This window comes from Colletotrichum karsti (genome assembly GCF_011947395.1).
Source record: "Colletotrichum karsti strain CkLH20 chromosome Unknown Scaffold23, whole genome shotgun sequence".
NCBI classification, from domain to species: Eukaryota; Fungi; Ascomycota; class Sordariomycetes; order Glomerellales; family Glomerellaceae; genus Colletotrichum; species Colletotrichum karsti.
Window position 1 is genome coordinate 626,725 of NW_024065923.1, and position 19,387 is coordinate 646,111.

The 19,387-nt window shown below is 54.3% G+C and overlaps 3 protein-coding genes across 3 annotated transcripts; 1 reads left to right on the top strand and 2 right to left on the bottom strand.

The window, feature by feature from the left end:
• Positions 1-143: 143 nt before the first annotated feature.
• CkaCkLH20_07456 (glycosyl hydrolase family 3 N terminal domain-containing protein) lies at positions 144-3,017 on the bottom strand (the record flags this gene model as incomplete). Its single annotated transcript, XM_038890173.1, has 1 exon — positions 144-3,017. One exon carries the CDS (start codon positions 3,015-3,017, stop codon positions 144-146), a length of 2,874 nt encoding a protein of 957 aa, XP_038744651.1.
• A 2,447-nt stretch (positions 3,018-5,464) lies between these two features.
• Positions 5,465-8,828, top strand: CkaCkLH20_07457 (elongation factor 3; the record flags this gene model as incomplete). The annotated part of the gene is made up of 2 exons (XM_038890174.1): positions 5,465-8,046; positions 8,099-8,828. The coding sequence occupies 2 exons, from the start codon at positions 5,465-5,467 to the stop codon at positions 8,826-8,828; spliced, it is 3,312 nt and encodes a 1,103-aa protein (XP_038744652.1).
• Positions 8,829-12,753: 3,925 nt separating this feature from the next.
• Positions 12,754-15,555, bottom strand: CkaCkLH20_07458 (uncharacterized protein; the record flags this gene model as incomplete). Its single annotated transcript, XM_038890175.1, has 2 exons — positions 12,754-12,942; positions 13,093-15,555. 2 exons carry the CDS (start codon positions 15,553-15,555, stop codon positions 12,754-12,756), a joined length of 2,652 nt encoding a protein of 883 aa, XP_038744653.1.
• Positions 15,556-19,387: the final 3,832 nt, after the last annotated feature.

The following is a 19,387-nucleotide window of genomic DNA, read 5'->3' on the forward strand; positions in this document are numbered from 1 at the left end:
AAACCAATCGGTGACACAGATATGCTACGACCCTTTCAGGGTGCTATGAAGTGAACAATAATCTCCGAAAATGTACATCCATTCCGCTTATGTTGTTATTTCATATCCATACATGACTTCTTACCAGCGAAGCCATTGCTTCGTTACCAACTTCCGACATTGGAAAGCTGCCTCGAGCTCTCGCCGACGAGGAAGGAGTATTGCCCGGACGTAACCATAACCCAGTTCTGTTCGTGAACGTCCCAGTAGCTGAGATCGCGGCGCGTGAGGTTGAACGTCACCGTCTTCTTCTCGCCCTTCTCCAGGTTGAACTTGTCGAATCCGCGAAGGACCTTGACAGGGAAGTCGACGTCGGGAACGTTCTTGGGGTATGAGAGATAAAGCTGAGGAACAACCTTGCCGGCGACAGCGCCAGTGTTGGTAACGTCGGCCTTGACGGTGACGTACGTCTCCCACAGATCGGGATTTCCTCCTTCCTCACCACCAGCTCCCGACAGAGGCTGCTTGGTTGTGTATCCGTCCGGGTAGGGATAGGGTTCCTTCACGATCTCGTCCGTAGACTCCAGATACGGGTAAATGTACTTCTCGAGTTTTCTGAAGCCTGCGGGGAACAGAGCCTCCTTCGGGTCGGGAAGCTTGTCGGTCAACTTGGGCGGCTCAGCGCCGGGAGCAGGACGGGAGGCAGGCAGTTTGGACTTCGGCTTGACCTCCTCGACAACGACGTTAGAAAAGCCGAAAGTCGTGTATGATAATCCAAAGCCGAATTCGAATCGAGGTTCGACGCCGTTCTTGTCGAAGTGTCGGTAGTCGATGTAAAGTCCCTCGGTGAAGTCCTGTTGAGGGACAACGCCATTCGGCAGGTACAAGACTTGTCCGCCAGCTCCGTAGTCCTTCAAGGACTTGCCGATCGTGTACGGCAGCTTACCGCTAGGGTTGACGTCGCCGAAAATTACATCGGCAAGGGCGTTGCCGCTTTCTTCGCCGGGAAGGTTGGCGTAAAGCACGGCTTTGACGCCAGGGTGCTCGATCCAGCGCTCCATCTCAACGGGTCCAACGGAATGAATAACCACAACCGTGTCGCCGCCAACGCTGTTACCATCGCCGCTCTTGCCACAGTTGTCAGCGACTTGAATGATGAGATCATCGCCTCCCTTCTGCAGCTTCAGATCATTGCGATCTCCTGCGACGCCCGACCACGAGACAAAGCCTTCGCCAGCGTCAGCATTGGCAAAGACGATGCACACGTCTTTATTGTTCAAAATCGAGGGGTCCTTCTTGAAAGGAGGCGAGTTTGTGAGGTACTCGGAAAGCTCAACCTTATCGCCCTTGAAACCCTTCTTCAGAGCGTCGACAGGAGGTACTAGGTAAGGGAACTCGACAGCACCACTGCCCCATCCCGAGCCCAGAGTGCCTTGGTTGCAAGCGCGGTCCTTGCAGTAGTTGGGGCCCTTTCCGGGTCCGGCATCCTCGCCGAAAATTCCAATCTTCAGCTTTCCTTCATGGCGCTTGCGCTTGGCGTCGATGAAGCCGTCTCTGCTGATCGGCAGAACGTTCTCGTTCTTCAACAGAACGATGCCCTCGGCAGCGACGCGACGAGCGATGTCGGAGTGGTTGGCCTGGACGTTGACGTACTTGTTGACCTCGAACTCCTCCTGGGGTGTCGGACTTCCCGGTGCAAGGACTCCCATCTTGCCATCGGTCCACGAAGAAAAATTGGGGAGCTCATTGGGGAACTTCTTCTTGTCGTCCTGACCCATCTGGTACCATGAAGCCACAATTCGCAGCACCATGTCATCGAGTCTGTCGATGGGAACAGATCCGTTCAAGACCGCCTTGGTGAGCTCGGGACCCCATAGGGACTTGCCATTCGCCCAAATAAGTCCGTCGCCAGGCATGGACATGTCCAAACCGGCCAGCGCACTTCCAACGCCGCTCCTTTGCGCCAGCCAGTCCGACTGGATAAATCCTTGGAAACCCATCTCATCTTTCAAGATGCCGTTCAGGAGCTTCGAGTTGCCGCAGGCATAAGAGTTGTTGACTTGGTTGTAGGAGCACATGACGCTGGCGACACCAGCCTTGACGGCATCCAAAAAGGGCCAAGTGTACAGCTCGTGCAGGGTACGATCGTCGATGTTGCTCGAGATGGCGTTGGGGAGACCCCATTCCCAGCTTTGGCGGAAATGTTCTTGCTCGTTGCCTACAAAGTGCTTAATAGTGGCAATCACGCCCTCTTCTTGAATGCCCCTGATGGTCTGCGCAGCGGCGATGCCCTGTAGGTAAGGGTCGGATCCAAAGCCCTCCCAGTTGCGACCGCCGGCGGGCATACGACCCAGAGGACCAATGCAAGGGCCCAGCAGGACGTTGATGCCTTTGCCTCGCGCCTCTTCTCCGTGCGCCTTGCCGCGCTGGTACATCAATTCTTTGTTCCAGGTAGCACCAACTGTGATGCCGGCAGGAAATGCAGACGCGTTATCGGCGAAGCGCAAGCCAAGAGGACCGTCTTGAAGCTGAAGCTGGGGGAAGCCAACATGAACAGCCGGGCCGGTGGTACCGACGGCGAGGCCCATCATCCAGCCAGTTCCCGTTGTGACATTAACCTTCTCAGGCAGCGTCATCTTGGCAACCATGTCGCTTGCCTTCTTGTAGCTCTCGGCCCAGTTCTTAGAGATTCCGCCCTTGGGCGCCGGGTACCACGGCGGTGACAGGCCAGTGGGAGGGCCCGCCTTGAACTTCTTGTACAACACAGCCGAGCCAGCGCTGATGACCACCCACATGACGAGTATGGCGGCGGCAAAAGCCCAGCATAGTCTCGAACGGCCTCGGAAGCAGTTCTTCAGAGCGTTGACGATGCCGGTGCGCTGACCGGAGAGGAAGGCGGGCTTGGGAAATGCGGACTGTTTCTGGGCATCGCGGGGGAGATAGTCGGTCGTATCGATGTCGGAGCCATCTTCGGAGTCTCTGTCGTAGGACCGACGGGACTTCTCCTCGTGGAGGAGTCCCTCTTTGCTGGGATCCATGGTGTGTGGACGTAGGCTTCCGTCTGCTTAAATCTGTGATTCGATTTGACGGATCGTTGAATGGACAGCTGGAGTGAATAGCTCCGAGTAGGTGTTGAAGTGTAGGTTCGTCGTCGATAATTTGGCAACTCGTTACGACAGGCGGCGGACCATTGCTCAATGCGCCCCGGGAAGACGTATGGAGGCGAGGTGACAGGGTATTGTGCTCGAGGCAACAATGACAACGACAGTCGAGCAGCGACTCGATGTGCGGGAATGGCAGATCAGGAACAATGCCTCTTCTTCCGACACAGATCCAATGTGTGGCTGAAGAGAAAGAATGACAAAAAAGTCAAGACAGGAGCCGGGGACGGGCGTCAGGTCTGTTCTCTTAGGTTTCGGGTCGCAGCTCCCGCGGCGTGCCTTTTGAGGTGTCCCATCCAGTGCCAACACTGGAAAGAGACCTGGGACTGGTTGAAACAGTGGGGGGAAACACAGCTGCTGGGCAGTCCCCCGCTTGGACCGCTCACCCCTGTTCAGAGTGACGTCCCTCTGGGCTCTGGAAGGACTGGAAGGACTGAAAGGACGCCATCTTCAGGCACCCGACTCGTCCCCTCGGCAGCACGGGCCTAGCGTGCCTTTTGGCGGGCAGAAGAGCATGCCAAATCACCATTTAGCTTCTTCCCGTCACCGCCCTCACCTTACGCAGTTCAGCCGATGATTTTCCGTTCAAATGTCTCGACGGGAGTTCCGATACCGAGACGAGTTTATCATCACCAACCTCAGTCGATTGTCCTGAGAGTTATCAACTTGATCCGAGAACCAAGTTACGATATCTCGTCTTTGATCAATTTGACGCAGCAGGCAATATATCCTCTTCATACCTCGGATTCCTGAACTGCTGTGCTCCTCCGAAAAGAAACAGCGACAGTCCTTTTCCTTGGCCAACACTCGTACTCGGCTGGGAAATCAGAGACACCATGTCTCAACTAGACCACGGCGGCGAACACTGAGAACCAGCCAAACCGGCTAGGCGATCGACTGCTCCGTATCCGCAGCTAGAAGCGCGAGAAGACTCGGAATACCGAGTCCGGTGCGAGAATCAAGTCCAAGGAGCATCTGCAGGCCCCGACGCGGGCTCTATGCAGAATTTTCAGCCTCATTGTCGTCGAAGTTGAGCACGCTCGCCGTCCGATGGCTGTTTCTCCTGAACTCTGTTGATTATCATCATGCGCTGCACGCCTTGGCTGTACACAGACAGTAGCCCGCTTGAGCTGCCATTGACTTTGGGCTTCCAGAATCTTCGTGCATCTTGATCATTCAGCGAACTCGCAATTTTGGAGAGCCGCAGTGGCGTGGAACGTGTATTTTCTTTGCAGCAACAGTCAACCTGGATGCTCAACTTTGAGCATCTGGCACTCGAAGTCCTGTTGGCAATGTTTTATATTGACCGAACGAAACGCAGGAGAACGCTGAAAATTCAAGGGTACCTCCAGTGGAATTGCTGCACGAGAGGAGGCCCAAGTAACGCACCATACCTAAGGATTGAAGTCGCACTTGCACTTCGGCAGATTTGATGGAGAGGCTCTCAAACGATAAGTCAAATACGAATAAAAAGATAGAACAACAGCAGCAATAATTGTATATGAACCCATTGAGATAATTTCAGCACACAAGATAGAAAGCTACCACTTGGCCCGGAAGGTTAAGTCCGCCTGAGATTGTGTTCATTTGGTACCTTACGGCAAAACAAAGAAGACGGAGGTGTTTCAACCTGAATGTCATTCTTACCAACCTTACCTAAGTGAGAGTGCCCTGTGGGGTTGACAACACTGACGAACCCTAAGGTATCATGATGCACTTGCTGAAGAAAGGCCTTTTTCGACCCTGCCAATCTGGAATCCAACATACATATGGCAGAAGAGCACATGGCTGGCTGCGGATTGGTAATTCGGGCATCAAGAGACACTGGCGGCGGAGCGAAAAAGATGAGGTACGGAGCTTGGAGGGGTTGGGTACGTACCTTATCGTGACGAAGAAGGGGTCGCTAGCGGAGATGAGCAGGGGCCTTAAGCCAATGGATCAGCGCCGATACGAACCCGGATAAGTAAAAAATTTCACATGGGCCAAGGATGCGATTCTACTTGGTGGATAAGACAAAGAGCAAAAAAAAACCGCGCCCGGACGCCCAATCTAAAAAAAATCTTGTGTTGCGACGGAAGGCGCTGAGTTCTTGCTTACTGCAACACTCGCACACACAACACACTCGTGTGAGAGAGAGGACGGACGAGAGAGCCTTTCGAAAAAATCTCACTTCCTCACTTCCGTGTCAGCAGCAGAAGCGAGGTCTTTTTTCGCGCTCTTCGTCGACTTTGATACCCCTCCTTTCCTCTCTCTCGTCGACCTCTCCGAAAAGCGCTGATACCCCGCCTCTTATCGCTGAAAAAAAGAAAACGAAGTCGCCGACCATGACTGTCGTGGCCAAGGGCGATGCCCCTTCCCCGCCAACCCAGGAGGAGATTTCCGCCTTCATCCACGCCGTCTTCAACGCGGCCACCTCTGCCGCCTCCGTCGATGCCGCCTACGGTCTTTGCGAAGTCCTGAACAACACGATCGGATACCAGGGTCTGATCCAGTATGGCATCCTCGCCGAGATCAAGAAGGCTGCTGCCAACAAGAAGTCGGGCCAAATCCGCGAGTCCGCCCAGAACCTCCTTGGTGCCCTCTTCGAGCGCCTCCCTCCCAAGTCTCCCCTGAGCGAAGTCGTCTTCCTGCTTCAGGATGGCGGCATGGTCGCCTGCTCTCTCGACGCTCTCTCCGACAAGGGCTCCGTCGTTCGCGAGTCTGCTCAGTATGCGCTGGACGCTCTCTTCAACAACCTGAGCCCCGAGGCTCTCGTCGTTGGCCTGCTGCCCGCCCTCTCCGCCTACCTCTCCAAGAAGACCGGAAAGTGGCAGGGAACTGCCGCCGCCTTCAAGCTGCTGCAGAAGATGGCCGACAAGGCCAAGCAGACTGTCGGCTCAACCCAGGAGCAGGCCGAGGAGCAGGACGTTCTGCGTGAGGCCCTGGGCACCAAGCTGGCTGGTCTTATCCCTATCGTCGAGGCCGGCATGCACGATCTCAAGTCCGAGGTTGAGAAGCAGGCTGTCCAGACCATGACCGCTCTCACCGCTCTGCTCTCCAACGACGACGTCGCCCCTCGCATTCCCCTCCTCATCGACACCATGCAGCACCCCTCGACCGAGACCCTGCGCAAGGCCATCCACGCCCTGTCCATGACCACTTTCGTCGCCATCGTCACCTCCCCCGTTCTGGCTCTCCTGACCCCTCTGCTGGAGCGATCTCTCAACACCCCCACCACCGCCCAGGAGGTCCTGCGCCAGACCGTCGTCGTCGTCGAGAACTTGACCAAGCTTGTCCACGACCCCATCGAGGCCCGCACCTTCCTTCCCAAGCTTCAGCCTGGTGTGAAGGGTGTCTACGACCGCGCTTCCCTCCCCGAGGTCCGTGAGCTTGCTAAGAGAGCTCTGGACGTCATCGAGAAGGCCATGGGTGACGACAAGGATGTCGTCGAGCGTGTCAAGGGCGACGACGTGGCCAAGATTCTCGACGCCGAGATCAAGAAGAACGGCGGCCTGGCCAGCCAGGTCGACTTCAAGGTTGCCCGCTCTTACATCTGCGACCAGGTCGCCGAAGACGTGAACCACCGTTTCGTCAAGCGCATTTCCGCCAGGATTGCCCCCTACCTCCAGGCGCTGGTCCAGACTGCTGGTGCAAACACGACTATTGCCGATGCTGTTGAGGAATACTACGTCAAGGAGGATGAGCGCAAGTTCGGTGTTCCCGAAAAGGAGGACGACGGCGAGACTGAGATCGTCAACGCACACTTCTCCCTTGCCTACGGTGGCATGTTGCTGCTCTCCCACACCAACCTGAGACTGCTCAAGGGTCACCGTTACGGTCTCTGCGGTCGCAACGGTGCTGGCAAGTCTACACTCATGCGCAGCATTGCCAACGGCAAGCTGGAGGGTTTCCCTCCTCAGGATGTTCTCCGCACAATCTACGTCGAGCACAACCAGGGCGAGGACGCCGACATCAGCATTCTGGATTTCGTCCTGAAGGACGAGGAGATTGCCGCCCGCGGCAGGGACAAGGTCGTCGAGGTTCTCGCCGAATTCGGTTTCGCCAGCGGTCCCGAAGGTCGCCAGTCGCACAAGGTCGGCTCGCTGTCTGGTGGTTGGAAGATGAAGCTGGCTTTGGCCCGCGCTATGCTCAAGGGCGCCGACGTTCTGTTGTTGGACGAACCTACTAACCACTTGGATGTTGCCAACATCGCCTGGTTGGAGAACTACCTCAAGACACACCCCGACATCACCAGTTTGATCGTGTCCCACGACTCTGGTTTCCTCGACAACGTCACCACTGATATCTACCACTACGAGCCCAACAAGAAGCTGGCTTGCTACAAGGGTAACCTGGCCAACTTCGTCAAGCTTCGCCCCGAGGCCAAGAGCTACTACACCCTCTCTGCCTCCCAGGTCCAGTTCAAGTTCCCTCCTCCTGGTATCCTTACTGGTGTCAAGTCCAACACGCGCGCCATCATTCGCATGACCAACGTCTCCTACCAGTACCCCAAGGCCCCCAAGCCTTCTCTGATGGACGTCTCTTGCCAGCTCACCCTGTCATCCCGTGTGGCTATTATCGGCCCCAACGGTGCGGGCAAGTCGACTCTCATCAAGATCCTTACCGGCGAGGTTATTCCCAGTGTCGGCAAGGTCGAGAAGCACCCCAACCTGCGTATCGGTTACATCAAGCAGCACGCTCTTGAACACGTCGAAATGCATTTGGAAAAGACCCCCAACCAGTACCTGCAATGGCGTTACGCCAACGGTGACGACCGTGAGGTCTTCCTGAAGCAGACTCGCATCCTCTCCGACAAGGACAGGGAGCAGATGGAGAAGCTGATTGACCTCAAGGACGGCAAGTCTCCTCGTCAGATCGAGGCTGTTGTCGGTCGTCAGAAGTACAAGAAGACCTTCCAATACGAAGTGTAAGTAAAAACTGCATCCCATGCCTAGGTCACACGCACTAATACCTCGCAGTAAGTGGAAGGGCTGGCTCCCGAAGTACAACACCCAGGTTTCCCGCGAGACCATGGAAGAGTGGGGTTTCACCAAGCTCATCCAGGAGTTCGACGACCACGAGGCTTCCCGCGAGGGTCTCGGTTACCGTGAGCTCCAGCCCACCGTCATCTCCAAGCACTTCGAGGACCTCGGCCTGGACCCCGAGATCGCCAACCACAACGAGATCGGCTCTCTGTCCGGTGGTCAGAAGGTCAAGGTCGTCATTGCTGGTGCCATGTGGAACAACCCCCACTTGCTCGTCCTCGACGAGCCTACTAACTTCTTGGACCGTGACTCCCTCGGTGGTCTCGCCGTCGCCATTCGCGAGTTCAAGGGTGGTGTTATCCTGATTTCCCACAACGAAGAGTTCGTCGGCGCTCTCTGCTCCGAGCAGTGGCACGTCAACGACGGTCGCGTCGCCCTCCGCGGCAACGCTGCCATCAACCTCTCTTCCTTCGAGGACAACAGCGCGCCCGGCAGCGGTGTCCCTAGCACCGTCGCCTCCACTGCCGTCTCCAGTGCTGTCAACAGTGCCGTCAACAGCGGCGTTGAAGACAACACGGAAATGAAGTTCAAGGCCAGGAAGAAGAAGAAGAAGACCAAGAAGGAGCTCAAGGAGCAGGAGGTCCGTCGCCGTCTGCGTCACATCGAGTGGCTCAACAGCCCCAAGGGCACCCCCCACCCGGTCGACACCGATGACGAGGAATAAAGAAGAAGACCTCCTCATGGCTTTTTTGCGACGGTAATATGATGAATGCCTTTGTCTAGACGATTTGCCGGGAAAAGTGATTTTGGGATTTGTGTTTTTTTTTTTCAAACGGGATTTGGGAAAGCGGTTTGTCCTGCGCAAAGCAGCGAGCGCGCGGACGCCTCGAGTAGACCGAGAGATGCGATTAGAGTAAAGACGTACACCCCTGGGCCCCCGGGCTTTTTAGACGGATTGAAGGGGTAACACCATAGAGGCGTTCTGCATATAGATGGATTGGGATGGGCGGGTTGATTTCTTTAGTTTAAAGACACCCTAGAGCTATTCGAACGATGGAATGAATTGATCCAGTCAACTTTGCACGTCCTTCTTCATGATCAGTGAATGAGTTTGCCCGTCTGGCATAGGGTTGGTATACTGTTCACATCACTTGAAGCAATCAAGTACTAGCAGGTCGTCTATGAAAGTGCTCTAAGCTAAGCCCATCCCCAGGAAAGTTGACACCGACGACGCTGACAAGAATAGTGATCGATACGAGGATGTTAACTCGTTCCGAGGTGGGCGATTCAGTCCGCCCCTAAATAAAAGGCATTGAATTGTCCTACAGTAGACGGTAGACCAACATTTTTTAGGTCTCCGGTGTAAGTCTGTTATCAACTGAGAAGATCGCTCCGACAGTTGTATACGGCGCTCTGCGAAAGCCAGACAGCCTTGGACAAAAGTCATGACGGGCTCCTTCTCGCCAGCACGATCGGTCCTCGTCTCTCTGAGTTTATCCGCACTCAATACTCCTAACGATGGATGTTCAGTCAAGATGACTCCGAGACCTCTAAAGAAGGCAGCATGGCGCATTTGTGTGAACTAGAGATGGACACAAACTTCTTTCTTGGCCGTCGTATTGCCTTGGCGCGCCTGGGCCACGGTTATGTCTAGGAATCGGTCCATACGTTTATATATACCGAAAGTCCGTCGGGACTGGGTGGCGTGCTGCTGCATGATTGAGATATAAAGCGCCATATGGGGAGGATTTGCAGAGGATAGCCGACACGCATAGGAAAAGCCCTTCAGTTGGTCGGTGTTCAAGACGACCGGTGTCAGGTTCTGCGTAGAGCGAAGGCAAGACTCTTGCGTTCCAGCTTCACGTTCAGGGGTCAGAGGAGCCGGGCCCCTTTCTCGGAGTCGATTCTAACATTCTCCGGTTATTCTGCCGTGATAAGTGGTCGGGGAAGAGGATGGACAATTGTTGAGGGAGCGAGGGTCATGTTCCTTGAAGACGAGGATGCTCTGCGGCATGCGGTGCGTCCTTCTCCTTGATAAGAAAGCGCAATAGTCTGTACCCGAGAGTATGAATGCTCTAGCCTACCTATGATGGCGGCTAGCTAGTAGAGCTATGCAAGACCTTGCATGTTATATACGCATGTCGGCATCACATCTTGGGCTTGAGGTCAACGACATCGTGATCTGAGTCCCTCTGCGTTGGCCAACTGCCAGACTGACGTTGCGGTCAAGATGGCCGAAGAGCGGATCTGGCTATGGAAGCTGAACGGCCCCTGTGGTGCAGCCACGCCTGAGCTCTCACTATAAATGTTTCGTTGAGGTGCATCCTTGATTTGAGAGACCAACCAACATGATCACGGCTTCCTTGACGTGTCTGTAATTACCTTGGGGAAGATGTGATCCGAGGTGAAGCTGTTGGGGAGAGTGCTGCGCGTTATTGGGAGGTCATCAATCAACAACACTTGGTGATTCAAGAGGAATACATCCGAAACAGCGTATAACGACGACGATTCCGGGCAGTGTCATAGGCATCCCTTGCGTCTTCGAGCCTCTGGCAGGCCTCTAGCTTAACATCGTTCTCAAGACCGGAAATCATCTCTGTCCTGTGACTCAAATCACTTCTAGGATAGGACGAAGGTGCCATCCTATCTGTAGATGTTCTTTTCTGCTTACAGATAGCTTATATACAGCTCTTCACGGAATACCGAGGGGTGTATCATCATTGGCCCCATGCCAGGCTTGCCGTCTCCTAGCAGACATACGCACCCGCCTGGTCTCGAGTCCGGCTCTATGTTCTCACCAAAGGAGTCTGGGTGATATTTAAATCTGCGGCCATGCTAAAATGTGTGAGACTTTGTCAACGGGGATTCATCGGTTTTAGGATTGCGTCGACCAGGTGATCTCGTATCTTGCAAACTTCCGCAGGATTTCCCGCCGGATGTGGACGACATCAGGCTTCCGATGTCCAGAAAACACAGTGATCAAGATTTCGCTCTCAATTACTTCCAGCACTCCTCGTCCTCGTTCTTGGAGTATCATAGTTCGATAACTTCACGGAAGAACACTTCGTTATAGCGTGGCTGGTTGGATCCGGGAATCCACATGTTGGATGTACTGGATGCACTGTCCACGGTTACATGGATCTAAAAGACTCATCACACCTCCACCCATATCGTTGAAGGAGCCAAATGCGGTGGCCGGGATGCTTTGTGAAGTTCTACTTAAATATACAATGCTTTGGTAGGTATCAGCGGCAAAACCTTGACCTTGGTGTCAATTGGCATTGAAGCATGAGTCCAGCTTGAAAAGACCATGTTCAACGCTCTAGCCGACGGTGCAACAAGACCTTCTTCTTCTTCTTCTTCTTCTTCTTCTTCTTCTTCTTCTTCTTCTTCTCCTTCTGTGAATGTTTTGGCACAGCCATCATACATTTGACTGGTTGTCTTTACGCATATGAACGATGTAGATATCTCATGTTGTGGAGCATGGATGAGGGCTGTCGTGTTCGATGCTGCGGCGAAGCCACTTGATATCCGTACAAATACCTCATCAATGGCAACGACGGTGCAGAAGGACGAATGGAGCATGTTCAACTTACTCTCATTGTTTTTACACGCATGCGCTGAGAGATAGACGGTAGTCCATAACCCATGCCCACATCTCAACATAAACATTGACCATGAGCCTCGATTTCGTTTCTCGGTTCCCGTCACCGGGTACCAACCAAAGCACCGTCTTATTTATACACAAGCATCCATGTGGACTTACAGACAGTGTTGCTGTGACTTGGGCCTTAACTGCAAAGGACAGGAATAGACTCTGCGGCAGCGCCTGGTTGCTTCCGGGCATGCTCACGAGACAGGAAGAACTGTGCTCGTTTCGGTGGGCATGTGGGAGTTCGCACACTTTCAAATTGGAGTATCTGCCTTGGCGTCTTGAGGTGACATACTGCGTTTCTTTTCCATAGCGGCATCGCGTAATCCCGCCATTGTTAGGTTTGGGGATATACGCAATCGTAGACTCACCAGAGTCGCAAGCAAGGACTGACGAGAAGTGACCGTTGATATGCAGGACTGAAGGTACTGCTGGGGCGGCACTCACTCAACTTCAATTTTGAAGTCTCAGTGAAGACATCAACGAGTCGCCAGGGTATTGAGGAGAGGCAAGGTCTGGAGCCTAGGCCTCGTTGATTCAGGCGGACAACTTCACCAAAAAGCAGCAACCAAGTTTGATGAATATTCATTTTGTCTAGATTGTGCGTAAGAAGGAAATCCCATCTTCAGGGCATCCATATGTGACCGTCATCTAGTTGTTATGTCCCTGCCCTGTCGTCCGGTTGTAGTGTCCCTTGGTGCCTTTTCCTGGCCACCAACCTCATGGTCGTAAAAAGGATTAGGCTTTAATAAATAAATAGCAAAGATATTTGCATCATATCATGTAAGAAAGAAAACACAAGAGCCACGTTTCATCATGTCATGACGTGCTCAAGCTCGAATCTAGGTATCAATCGTGCCGCAACTCCATCCAAAGTCTATACCGGTGCGAGAAACGCCCAATGCCCGCTGTTGGGGCAGTACAAATATCGACCGCCTCGTAGGGCCCAAATAAATAAGCAATTATGCGCAGCGCGAGATTCTTCGCGATAAATCAATTACCACGAGAATGTCATGAGCGCAGGGTTGAGTGCAATGGGCAGGAGGAGATGGCTGGCAGAGACGGTAGCCATGGGAAGGATGGCGACGAAATCTGTGATGCGCCAGTCGTGAGGGATGAAGGGCGCCACAGCCAGAATGATCATTCCAGCGATGAAGACGCATGAGAAGAGCATGGAGAATTTGAACTATTGAAAAACATGTCAGCAATCAAGCCCGAAGAGTCCGAAGCATGGCGCGGAATCGCGTCGCAATTGGTGAAGCCGACCACAGGAATGTGGGGGGAAACGCCACCGAAAGCTGACGCAGCCAAGGGAGGGGAAGATATAAAGACTCACCTTCTTCAGAACCTTGGGGACTTCGATGAAGAAGTTGGAGAACTCGGCCTCCTTGGACGTCGCACCCCACGTCATGTCGACTTCAAACATGTGAGCCAGCAGAGCCTGGCTGACGTGCAAGCTAAGACCACCGAGGAAGATGGCGAGCAGGAAAGTCCACTTGATGTTTTCGAAGAAGGCCATGATCAGGCTCTTCTCACCGACACGGTAGCGCATGACAGCGAGAGCGACGTTTCCGAGACCGTTGAAGACGATGATGATGGAGAACCAAACCTGCCAGGAGTCGACGTAGTACTTGTCGAGGTACCCGTTGTACCAACCCATCAGGAAGTAGTTGACGGACGTCATGATCCAGGCAGCGCCAATAGCGTAGTAGGTACCGATGTACGAGACGACAGTGATCTTGGACGTAAAACGAATGTTGCTGAACAGGAACTTGCGGAACAGGGGAGTGAAAGGACCTCTCCAGAGCCAGGTGCGAATAGGGTGGAAGAGAAGCTCGTTGCAGCCGTAAGCGTACTTCTCCCAACGGGCAAGCTCATCATATACGGTAAGAGAGACACCTTCCTTGAAACCCTCGCCAGCCCAAGCAGCTAAGCGAATGATGTAGCCGTTGCACTGCAGACGAAGAGACATATCGAAGTCCTCCGACACGTGGGACTCAGACCAGAACTTCTCGTATCCATCCTCGTCGAAGTAGCCGACCTGCTGGATAGCACTCCAGCGAAGGATAGCGTTGTGACCGACGAAAGGCGCGACATCACCGTTGGAGACAGTGTAGCGAATGGCGGAGTAGATGAGGTTGGTGAAGAAGGTGATTCCGTTCTCGAAGTAGGTGTGGACAACCTGCATGACTCCAGAGGAGAATTGCATGATACCGACATCAGGGGATTGCTCCATCTCAGAAACGGCGTCCAGCAAGCAGTCGGCAGGGATACGGGTGTCGGAATCGATGATGAGGATGTAGTCGCCGACACGGATGTTACCATCAGCCCACGCACGGCCGTCGGCCTCGAGAACCTCCTTGAGAGCATGCTCGTAGGCCTGCGCCTCGTCGTGTTGAGTCCAATCAGCGGTGCGGTTGATCTGCTGGAGCTTCTCTTCGACATTATTGGAAATCATGAGGGCGTAGTTCATGTTGGAGGCCTTCTTGAACTTGCCGCGACGCAGGAAACCATCTTCGCCGTGCTTAGGGCGACCAACCCAGCCGATGCTGTGGTCGGCATAGAACTCGATGCGGGCACGGCGGTCCTCCTCGGAGATGAGCTGGATACCATCGTCGTTGATGAACATGTTGGCAGAGCCACCCTGGAGCTCGTAGGTGGACATGGCTTGCTTGATGGACTTGACTGTGGGAGCGATGACACCACCAAGACCCTCCTTGTAGACGGGGCATTGTACGGTGATGTGGGGAAGAACGCTGTTCTGCAGTCTCGGGGGAGGGCGGGCGGAGTAGAACTTGGAGTTGATGGTCAACTGACGGATGGGGCCGAAGATCTGAGCCAAGCAACCGACGATGACCTGAGCGAAGAAGAGGGTGAAGAAAATCTGAACCGGGAAGAGAGCGACGAGTGCCAGACGAAGATAGTCTCCGTCTACCGAGACTTCAATGGCCAGCTGTCTCCATGCAGCACCCAAGGACACGGTAACGAGCACGAGTGTGATGGAAACCAGGTAGGTGTTAAGAAGGTGAACAGGCCGCTTCTCCGGCTTGATCTCACCGCTCTCCTCATCGATCTCGTAGTCGGCAACGGTAGGTCCCTTCTTCTCGTCACCGTCTTCGTCGTCCGCACCGGCCTTCCAGACCAATTCCATGAGTTCTGACTCAATAGCCTTGGCTCTCTGGACGAGATGCAGTGCGTCGTCATCCCAAACAATCAGGAGGCCTTCCGAAGCCACGAAGGCAGCGAACTGGTGCTTCCTCGCTCTTGGCAGGTCCTCGATGGTGGGGAGGATTTGGACTCGCAGACCGTTCGTCAAAGGGACGTCGACCGCGTCGGGTGTCCATTGGAGGAACGTCTTGATGACACGAGAGTTCACCGTCATGGCGCACTGGACGTTGAGGGCAGCACATGACATGGCGAAGGGCGAGTTGCCCAGTTGTGGCGGGCAGGCCATGTACTGGCCCCTAGCCTTTCGGAGGAGCACGCCTTCAATCTCGCCGGATCCGTCACTCACCCACAAGTGGGAGCATTGTTGCTGGTAGAGGTAGTTGACCATGACCTCGTGCTTGATGTCGTCCAGGAACATGGAGCTGCCATTGGAGCGTGTTGACCTGCCAGAGATGGACTGAGGGCGAGAGTTGTAGCGAGGGGTTGGTGGCTGGAGCTCCATGTCGTTGGAGCTTCCCTGCTGGGAAGAAGCCTTCTCCGAGACAGCAGGAGCCTGGTTTCCGCGGTTTGATGGGCTGGGCCCTCGAGAAGCCTCGGCCTTGTCGGCCTTGAAGTAGTTGCCGATACCCATCTTGTTGATGCCGAGATGAGCAGAGTTGAGGGAAGTGCGCGCTCAGGAAAATGAAGCTGGTGGAACCCAACGTTCAAGTTGAAGTGTAGTCAAACTCGGACTGTGTCGGGATGAAGTAGCGAGTGTACAGGCTTCCAAGTGGAGCCAGGGAAGCAGGGTAGCGATTGTTTGGAGAGGTTCAGGCTACCATTGACGAAGGCGCCAGTTGTCGAGTCGAATTGAATCGATGTCGAGGTGGAAGTCGATGGCGATGTCGAGTCGAGGAATGCGGACCTTTTGGCAAGCGACAAGCCGGTGAGGAAGCACTTCTTGAAGAGTGCGAGCCTCTGGTCTCTGTTGAAGGCGCCTTGAGTGTTAGTCTGGCAGACGATCTCGAGGGAGAGAAGAAGGGAAGAAGGCGGAATCGATGGTCAAGGACGAGGGAGAAGTGAAAAGGTTATTGAGGGGACAAAGGCGTAGGAGGACGAGCGGCAAGAAACACGAGAGATCCAATCGGGCAAGGCGTCGATGAGCCTCGCCAACGAGACCAGGGATAGGACAGCGGATAGTCTGTCAGGCAAAAAGGCCGGCGGGTGAAAGCGAAAGTGGTGGTACTGATGGTGGTGGTTGTGGTGGTGGTGCTGTTGGTGGTGGAGTGGGGGAGGGAGGTGATTAGGGAATTCCTTCTTTAGCCAGGGCCAAGGGCCAGGCCCAAGGCAAGGTCTGCACTCTGCAGAAGCCGGCCTGGAGCCCGGGGCCAGAGCAAGGGCCGTAGGCAAGCAAGGATATCTTTGGGAGACGAGTAGAGCACTACTGCACAGTAGTTTCTGGGCGTGGTTCACGGGAGTGGTGTGAGTGGGATACGGACGAGTGCTCGCTGGTAGGGTACTTGGTACGGATACCAGCCGTCACCGACGGGATGAGATATACAATGCGTGATGCGAGGAGGGCAGAGGGCAGAGGCTGGGAAACTTCCCGTGTAAGCGGACGGACAGCGACGGGTACGGTACCTTTTGCGAAGCCAGGCGAGGCGAGGCGAGGCGAGGTGAGGTGAGCCGGGATATTGATGATGGAGGTGAGATTCCACTCTATTCGATTCGAGGTTACTGGGACGGGCGCCCTGGTCCTGCGTGGTATCCCGGAGTGAAGACTGGACTCGGTTTGACGATTATCGACGATCTTTGGCAGTGCTTGCTTGCTTGCCACGCTGGACCGGGATGATCAGCGAGCGAGGGGCGTGGAGGATACGAATAGTCCGATAAAGAGGGGAAGACAGGCGGGCAATAGCAGCAAGGCGGCGGCAACGCCGGGGGAAGGGAGTCAGCGAGGGATTGGAAGGGGGAGAAAAAAGAAAGGCGCTGTCTAGAAAAGCAGCAATAAATGAGTCCTCCCGTTAACGTCTGGTTGTGGAAATGAAAGAGGGCGCCATCGCAGTGTTTAATGGGATGAGCTGCAGTAAACACTGCGAGGGAAAAGCCAGCAGGCGGAAATTGATGACTTGGCCTCATCAGGTCTAGTTTCCGAGTAAACGTTTTGAAAAGCCAAAAAGAATAACAAAAGTGTACAATTTACAAAAAATAAAATAAAAAATAAGCAAGATGCAGCAAAGGCCATGATGCCCGAATACGGCAAGAGAGGCAAGGGTCATGGCAAGGGGAGGGGTGAGCGTGCTTGTGTGGGTGGATATTCAGCAACTTCCACGCGTGGCTGCCAAGGGTTCAAGGCCAACTCTGTGTGCTAAACGGGAAGGTGAGGAGGACAATAAACAAGGAGGGGCGTGGTCAAGGGAAAGAACTACCTGGGATCAGGGGTAAACTTCGAATGGACAAGGAAGGAGAGACGGCCTCTAGCTCCGCTTATTTTACCTTGAACCCCACTCAAGCGCCGTCTGTGCCTGAGCCTGAGCCTTACGCCGGCCTGTGCTCCCTTGCTTGATGGGACCAGATAAGTGGAGTCTCGGCTACGCTAGGCCGCCCCGGAGGGCAGTCGCGCCCGGCCGGTGTCCGTGGTTGAGGTCCGGGCCTTCCATATTCCACATTGAGAGGTGACGACTGCAGATGGTCTCTTTTCCAATCCAATTGTGAAAACTTTGAAGATACCAAAGTGAATGGAAGTCAAACGAAGGATGCCGAGCTCAGGAATTGACGGCGGGCAGTCACAACAACGGGACGCGGTTACCGGGGTGGCGCTCTGCCATTTTTACCCGTGGCCGACCGGACCATCAGGTCTTGACTAAACTGCTTTGGCTCACTGAGGTATCCTGTTTGAGTCTTCCTTTCAACTTATCGCCAAGGAACCGTTCCTCATACCACTGCCTCTTTGGGCATGCTCAGTACCAATGATACCTTGTCTGGTATCCTCGACTGCTTGTCGCTATAATCGCCAAAGAGCCGCAACCACGGGCCCGCGATACCGGAAACTTGGAAGATCGTCACCACCAGACTGTCAGGTCCAACCTCGAATCCGTGCCACCCTCGCCATCGGCCTATTTACCGATCCCATGGCCATATTCCCGTCGTTACCCAGCAGCCGAAGCACTTTTGCACGACGGTACCACTTCGCACCGCATCAGTACTCGGCGATATCCCCGGTATTATGTCATCTTCATCCACCAAGTATACTCTACTACCTAGTAGACTACAAAGCACATCCGACTATCTTTTTCAGGACACGCTACGCGACAACAAATCCATGACACCTACCGAGAGCCCATACAATACCTTGGTCGATTTCAACAAAGCGACAACGTATCCAACGCCATTACTCCACTGCTGAGAGAAAGAGAGACACGCATGTGCGCCTCGTGGACACGAAACCCGAGTCAGAGACACCATGATATCAACAGGATAGTGCATACACTTTTGGTCCACTTCGGCATTGCCACGCTGGCTACCTTACTCCCGCCGTCCGTGTTCCGTCAGCGTCAAGACGAGATACATCGTCCTTTGCCGCTGTTTACTTTCTTCCATCGGCCTCGGCTTGCACGCCATCTGGAACACCACCACTAAAGACACCACCAATATGCGCGCGGCCGACGAGGACGACGAGGTTTCCAACCAAGACGCCTAATACAAGGGCTCCAGGCACACAGTTCTCCAGCCCAGCCTCCGGGGTGACATTGTCTCTGTCCAACATCATCGAGACCCTGTTGAGATAACAAACCCGATTCGCGGTGCCGTGCCAAATGCGCAGAAAAGCCTTCAGTCTGCCATCGTGATAATCGGGCTTGGAGCTGAACACAGAGCAATATCACAAGCGCGGTTAATGCCTGGATGCTCATCTCCTCAGACTACTGGCTTGGCGGTTTATCGACTCCCGGCGACACACACCTGTGTTGCACGATACTTTCAGCTCCTGCGAGGTCGCCAACTGACAGGTCTGGCTGGGCTAAGAAGAACCCGTCCACCAAGTCACTAGAGCATTCAATAGTGACGACGATGATAGAGCCTGTTGAGAGCCTATACCGTTCGGGGGGCAGCTCCCGCCCGAAGCCACGTTGAGAATTTTTATCGGAAAAGGTACAGTAGCTACCCTTGAAGACACCCTCGTCGCGCCTCGTCATATGCAACTTTCATGCCAATCTTGATAAGATGCAATGGACCCGACAAAGACAAAGGATTCGGGAAGCGGTTTACCGAATTGGACCTCAACAAAGGAGACGGCTGGTATCCGTCGCAGGGTAATGATGACGTTACACATGCCTCAGAATTCGCGTATGGGAGTATGGACCTGGAGTAATCACTATCGCAATATCGAGAACCCAGAGACGAACAGCGATCAACAGGGGTGCATTTCCCCGAAGGTCTTCGGGTTCTTGGCTTCTCCAAGGGCTTCCCTCGACGAGCAAAATTCG